The 7484-nt window shown below is 45.3% G+C and overlaps 1 protein-coding gene across 4 annotated transcripts in view; it reads left to right on the forward strand.

Moving 5' to 3' along the window:
- Positions 1–6923, forward strand: part of LOC106578343 (zinc finger protein 281) — a 76238-nt gene extending 69315 nt beyond the window's left edge. For all 4 annotated transcript variants that reach the window (XM_014157042.2, XM_045702002.1, XM_045702003.1 and 1 more), the window contains exons 6-7: positions 4241–4359; positions 4949–6923. In XM_014157042.2, the coding sequence (XP_014012517.2) occupies positions 4241–4359; positions 4949–6589 (1760 nt within the window). In that variant the 3' untranslated portion in view covers positions 6590–6923. The remainder of the gene's footprint in view (positions 1–4240; positions 4360–4948) is intronic.
- The last annotated feature ends 561 nt before the right edge of the window (positions 6924–7484 follow it).

The raw sequence follows: 7484 nt of genomic DNA on the forward strand, positions 1-7484 counted from the left end.
TCATTCTTAAATTGAAGAAGTTTGGACGCACCAAGACTCTTCCTTGAGCTGGCCGCCCGGCTGAACTGAGCAATCGGGGGAGAAGGGCCTTGGTCAGGGAGGTGACCAAGAAATAGATGGTAACTCTGGCCACTCACTCTCCAGTTCCTCTGGAGATGGTTGTCCTTCTGGAAGGTTTCTCCCATCTCTGCAGCACTCCACCAATCAGGCCTTTATGGTAGAGTGGCCAGATGGCAGTAACTCCTTAGTAAAAGGCACATGACAGCCCGCTTGTAAGTTTGCCAAAAGGCACTTAGACTTTCAGACCATGAGAAACAAGATTTTCTGTTCTGATGAAACCAAGATTGAACTCTCTAGCCTCAATGCCAAGCATCACGTCTGGAGGAAACCTGGCACCATCCCTACGGTAAAGCATGGTGGTGGCAGCATCATACTATGAGGATGTTTTTCAGCGACAGGGACTGGGAGACAAGTCAGGATTGAGACAAAGATGAACGGAGCAAAGTACAGAGATCCTTGATGTAAACCCGCTCAGGACCTCAGACTTGGGCGACGGTTCACCTTACAACAGGACAACGACCCTAAGCACACAGCCAAGACAACGCAGGAGTGGCTTCAGGACAAGTCTCTGAATGTCCTTGAGTGGCCCAGCCAGAGCCCGGACTTGAACCCCGATCGAACATCTCTGCAGAGACCTGAAAGTAGCTGTGCAGCGACGCTCCCCATCCAACCTGACAGAGCTTGAGAGGATCTGCGGAGAAGAATGGGATAAACTCCCCAAATACAGGTGTGCCAAGTTTGTAGCGTCATACCCAAGTAAACTCGAGGCTGTAATCTCAGCCAAAGGTGATTCAAAGTACTGAGTAAAGGGTCTGAATACTTACGTAAATCTGGTATTTCCGTTTTTTTATTTTGAATACATTTACAAAAATGGCAACCTGTTTTTACTTTGTCATTATGGGTATTGTGTGTAGATTGCTGAGGGGGATTTTTTTATAATCCATTTTAGGATAAGGCTGTATGTAAGGTAACAAAATGTGGAAAAAGTCAAGAGGTCTGAATACTTTCCAAAGGCACTGTAGCTACTGTGGCAGGAAGAGGGGAGCCAAGAGTGTGGCACCAGGGCGTGTGGCCCGAGTTGTAACTCATATGAAGCAGGATAAGTTTGAAGTATGCAAGAGGGTGTGTGGTGTGCATCTGGAGTGGACGCAGGGCAATGAGTGGGAGATAGGAACCTCCTTTGGGTGCTCTACGAGTTCTGTGCGACTTTTCAGGATGGGCCGGGCTTCCAGAAGTTCCATGACATGTTGTAGTCTAAATGCAAACTAGTGTCAGTGTGAAATAATAATTTGTCCTTCAAATGCTTTGTCTCTGAACAGTTGTTGTTTTGTATCTTGTCTCTCTAGCTGTCGATCTAATACTTGTTGCGTTCACTAAATTGTCAAAATAGGCTACTATTTCTACATGTTGCATCAGGCCTGGTCTGTACTAAATCTTGAGGTTACCTACATTTTGAAATAGTCTCTGAATAGTTGTTTGCATTTTTACATTTGTTACCGAAGTAAGATTCGTTGTCAATCAAATGGCATACTTTGTGGGTTTTGAAATACTTTCAGAATGTTGTCTTCTGGTCACATTTTGGATAATTGTTTTATGTAAGTAATATTAATAAGTGTATATATTATACTTGGTACATTTTAAGTGAGTAATTTAGTGAAATGAACTACAATTTTAAATACTTTAGGTTTTTTTGTTGAGTGTTGATAGTCTTTACACAATGGAAGACAATCAGTGCTATTCTTATTTACATATGGTGTCATATTAAAGTAGAGGTTGTGCTCTTTAAAACCTAACTTCTTGTAATTGTTATTTGTTTTTGAGGTATGTCTGTTTGCCTCTTCTAGACAATCAGCAAATAGTACAGGTAGGTGTGCTCTCCACCTCTGCTAGGCAATTAGCTATTAGTGTTAGTTATTCAGTCTCCCCTGGTTCCTCAGCAGCAGCTGTAAGCGGCGGTCGTGTCAGTGGCGGTTTTGTCGCAAAACTAAGACCGTCGCCGAAACAGACTGTTCTGCCGAGTTCAAGGAAAGACAGGAAGGCTCCACACCACACTCGAGTATCTTACCTAGTTATTTAAAGATTATCTAATTTTGCTCTTTTGTAGCTTTGTCAACTGTGTTTTCTATACCTGTTCGCACCTCTCCCTGTCGGCATTAGACACCCCCCACCCCTTGGCTTCAACCCTTCTAATTTAGTGTAACTGCGCGCACAACCCATGTGGAATTCTGGGTCTCTGGCAGCATTTAACTGCCGATCTGCAGTCAAGAACTGCAAGTTTATCTCAGCCTATGCTGCCCTTCAGTCCCTTGACTTTTTGACCCTGACGGAGACATGGATCACCCCAGAGAACACAGCTACTCCAGCTGCTTTTTCTTCATCTGACTGTTTTCTCATAGTCTGAGATCATCTGGTTATCACGGTGGTGGCACAGCTCTACTCATTTTCTCTCCCTTTCACTTGTCCATCTCCTCATTTGAATTCCATGCCACAATCTGAGGTGCAGTTAACTCTAATCAACTTATCCTCTGCAGCAGAGGTAACTCTGGTTGATATGCCAAGAGTGTGCAAAGCTGTCATCAAGGCAAAGGGTGGCTACTTTGAAGAATCTCAAATATAAAATATATTTTGATTGAACACTTTCTTGTTACTACATGATTCCATGTGTTTCATAGCTTTGATGTCTTCACTATTAATCTACAATGTGCCCGGGCAGAGATGGATACCTGGTCGATGGAGTGGACCAAAAGGAGAAACTGGACTTGGGGCCAGGTAATAGACAGGTATCGTAGCCTACCGGGGAAGAACGAGAGGCAGCCCCAAAACATATTTTTTTTTTGGGGGGGGGGCACACGGGTAGTTTGGCTTTTCGATTTCTATTTATCGCACTTCTTGTTGGCATGCAGTTCTCTGGCTCAAGGTAAAGAACTCCCTAAAGCCCCCGCCCATTCTGATTTGCATCATATTGCGCTCAATCATTCTACACACCAACTGTGTGATCACCTCAGACCGGCACACATCACACCGTCTCCCCGCTAGTATTGACGTGATGGTTGGCTGCGAGCCATCCTCTACCGACATGGCTTGCGGGTGTTTGTTCTTGATGTGATGCTTCATCGTGCTGGTACTACAAAGCTTGCAGCGAACTTCATCACCCTTTTGAACGAAATTGTCCCAGACAGAGCTGCGTTTGGCGTGCATCATTTCCCCTCAGTTCCCAAACAAGTATTAGCACCCTCTACAGTTAAAATGTGTTTTCACACCAAATACACATGCAACCAATTTTCATTCCACAAAATTAGACAACTTAACCTATAGACCGATAAGCATGACACGTCAAATGTATTTTCGGTGGCTAACCGACTAGGTAAGATATACAACACTTTGCAGAGAGCCTATCCAACTGACAATCTCTTAGAAAACAATATAAACTATTGGAACCAAGACTTAAAAGAACTGATGTTGGCACAAGATGGAGAGGAAGTTGGAGTATAACTAATGAAATTACAGTTAACGAAAATGTACCCTTAATCCAGTATAAACTAATGTATATAATTTAGATTCTACACCACAACGGCATAATCATGTCTTAAGTGTAAAATTAACAATGGTTCAATAATCCATGCTTTCTGGGAATGCTATAAAGTCCAAAAGTTGTGGGCGGCGCTAGGAAGTTGGCTGTCAGATCAAAAGTTTACATTGTAATACTTCTATCTGTCTGTATATTTCAAGACATTGCATATGGGGATGTAGTGAGAGACCCAATGAGCTGGACGATTCTCTTCTCATCTTGAAAAAAACGTGTGTATATATAAAACTTGGTAATTAATCCGCCATCATTAACAATATGGAAAAATTGAATGATTTATAGAAATATTCAAATAGCATCGGTGACCGAGAAACGAATTGGTACAATTTAAGGCCATATGGCAAACAATAATGCAGGCACTAGGAATGGAGGTGTGAGCATGCGGGTCTGGGCAGACGAGATTTAGTTGTGGTGTGTATAAGTTTTTATATTTGGTGTAATTTTTATTTATATGTATAATAACGAATAATGACACGTCAGTCAATTGTGTAAAAAAAAAAAAAAACATTTACCTAGATCGGTTAATCGCTCGGCACTAGCTTTGAATGAGTAAATTTGGTTCCAACTGTGTCGGTTGTCCTATTCATTTCTCAGGAGAGAAGCCCTTCAGCTGTGACCAGTGTAACATGTGCTTCATCCAGAAGTACCACATGGAGCGGCACAAGAGGACCCACAGCGGAGAGAAGCCATACAGGTGTGACACCTGCCAACAGGTCAGTTAGTCACAAGGGTAGCTAGGATTTACCCTCAAACCAGAAACCCATATTGATTGACAACAGACCTGTGTTCAAATACTATTTAGGGTATTTCAATACTTTTAAAATATCTCTGAAATAAAGTATTTAGAAAAATGGCATAGATTTCAAGTAGTTGAATATTGGCATGTATTTGAAAATACTCATGTCAATACTCCATGCATTAAAACCCAGGTCTGTTTTGTCCTATGCTTATTTCAGATTATGTCTTTGGAAATAAGTATTTGAAAATGGTTTCAGCCATTTATAGGAATTTGAAAGTACAAATACTAAAATACCCAGGTTGGATTGACAATATGCCAATTCTTGATGTCACACTGTCTCAATCTAGCCTATTTGTTTGCTCATAATATAATGGATAATCCACAGTGTTGGATGCTTACAACGTGCTCTTATCACAGCCGTTTGGAACAGTAATGCTTGTTCGAGAGCACTTTGGGTGCATCTAACAGTGTACAAATGCATCTTGTTGTCGTTGATCCATTTGCTCAATCGGTTGACTACAACATTTTAAAATACTGTGCATCTCCCCCCGTTCACCCTGTAGTTTTTCTCGAGGACAGATCGGTTACTAAAGCACAAGCGGACCTGTGGAGAAGCCTTAAAGAAGGGCCTAGACCCCAGCATGCTGCAGCTGGCCGACACAGACATTGGCCACGGCAGCTACTCACTCACTCAGGGAAATGCTACTGCCACCTCTGGACGCAGGAGGGGCAAGTCCAAAAACGCAGGCGACGGCATCGAGCGCAAGCGTAAGAAGACTGTGGCCGCCACCGTGTCGTCGGGAAGCCTGCAGGACTACGGCATGGAGTGCTCCGACCTCGGGCCCAGCATGCAGGGCCGCACACCCAAGCTCGTCTTCAAGAAGGCCAATAAGTCCCTCAACTCCATGGAGGACGGGGGGCAGAAGCTGCTGTCTCAGAAGCAGGGCTCCATGGAGCTAGCGGCGGGCTCAGGGCTCGAGGCCATGGGCCTCCTCCAGGGCTCCTCTGGTGGGTGTGCCAAGCAGGCCCAGTCAGCCACCAAGCAGGCCCAGTCAGCCACCAGCAACAACTACGACGACGCCATGCAGTTTGTGAAGAAGCGTCGCTACCTCCAACATATGGCCAACAACGACTATGGGGCACCCTCCCTCCACATGGGCCAGCCCCAGTCCAGCAGTTTGATTCAGGGCTCGCTGGGCCACCACAACGAGCCCACCATGGCCATGCTGGATGCCTTGCCCCTGGACCTCAAGCACCATGACAAGTCATGCATCCAGGACGAGGTGCTCCAGAGCTTGCTGGACCACTACAGCCACAAGTCAGACAACTCGCACCACCACCATAGTGACGTAACCTTTGACCTCACCGACAGCAGTGGCCCGCACCACGTGGACCTGCAGCCGGCCGCACCTGTCACCCCAGAGCTGGTTGACGACTCACCCAACGGTGGCGACAAGCAGGTGGTGATGAGCGAGTACTCCAAATTCCTACTGCAGGCCCTAGAGCGCACCAGCCACAGTGGGCCCTTCCCCACTCTGGGTCCCAGCAGGCCCTTCCCTCTGCTCCCTAGCAGCTCCAGCCCCACAGGGACCCTCTTCCCTGACAAGCATGTCTACACTACATCCCCGCTGGAATGTGGCTACCCACCATCTATCTCCTTGCCGTTGCCCATCTCCACAGTCTCCTCTTCTTCGTTGTCATCCTCTAAGTCCCACTACGGCATGCTGGTAGGCTCCCCATCCCAGCCGGCCTTCCACCTCAATGGCCTGGAGGCGGCTAGCCACCAGCAGCTCACCCCGTCTCAGGAGCTTACCGAGCAGCTGGAGAAGCAGCACCACTCCCATGGGTTCCAGCTCACACCCCAGGAGCTGACAGCCGCCGGCGGGGCCACCAAGGAGCAGGGGGCCAAGGGTAACAGGAGCAACGGCACCAACGTCTCCAGCAACTACGCCCACCTGGATGCACCCAAGGAAGTGGACCTGCGGGCTGCCTACCAGATCGAGAACTTTGCCCAGGCCTTCGGCTCCCAGTTCAAGTCGGGCCGCCATACCCCGCTGGGTTACAGCGCTGACCTCAGGCCCGAGGTCGACCATCGAATACGGGCTACTGTGTCAGAATTCTCAGAGTTTACCAGTTTGTTAACTGACGTCAGCGAGCCAGTTAGTACAGGATCGAAAACCGCAACAAGCCAAAGTTTCAGGTAAGGGTTAAAAATAGGTGAACCTAGTTGTGGGTCTTGTTTTGTTTTTCTTTGTGTTCCTGTACCCTTCATTTTCTTCTTGTAGCGAGATAAAAAAAAAAATGAAACACTGCCATTAAATGTTGATAACCAGAACTCTACCAGGGACGTTTTTTAAGGCCTCAAATGCAATTTTGATATTTTTGTTGTATCTGTATTTAGTCTTTATTTTGTTAGTGTAGTTGCTATGATATGAACTAAACCTACATTTGTATGTAATTTTAAAACAAAAAATTAGGGGGTAGCTATGAACTTAATTATTTTTCTTTCACCTGTAACCTTTTGTTTTAACAATCATACAATAATAATAATTACGTTTGTGTCAGGGAAAAGCCCAGAATTCAAATGGGGAAAAAAAGTTATATCGTCTGTTACAAGAATTGTGTTACTCAGGAATTAAGGCAAAATTGTGTAATAAGGAGAACTTTGTATTATGAGATGCAATTGGCACACTTTTTACAGGTGTACTTTGAGACTACAAAGCTTTGTTACTATTTATCCCACGAGGAGGGCGGAAACAAAAAGACTGCAAAAACTGCAAAAACAATGGATCTTCCTGTTCAGTTTTCGTCATCAAACTCTTTCCGCTACTTATGGTACTTCTGTGTCAATGTGAAAACAACTGCTCACATTTCCTCCATAAAGGTCCACATGTAAAAGACTCGCTAACATGGAAACATGGATATTTATACACTCAAGAACTCATGGTGTACACACCCCAGCCTCAACAGAAAGAGGTTTCAACCCAAGGACCTTGGTGTGTGTGTGTGTGTGTGTGTGTGTGTGTGTGTGTGTGTGTGTGTGTGTGTGTGTGTGTGTGTGTGTGTGTGTCAAGTGGTGATATCTGTTTAGCCATGCAC

Source organism: Salmo salar, chromosome ssa19 (genome assembly GCF_905237065.1).
Source record: "Salmo salar chromosome ssa19, Ssal_v3.1, whole genome shotgun sequence".
Classification (NCBI taxonomy): domain Eukaryota; kingdom Metazoa; phylum Chordata; class Actinopteri; order Salmoniformes; family Salmonidae; genus Salmo; species Salmo salar.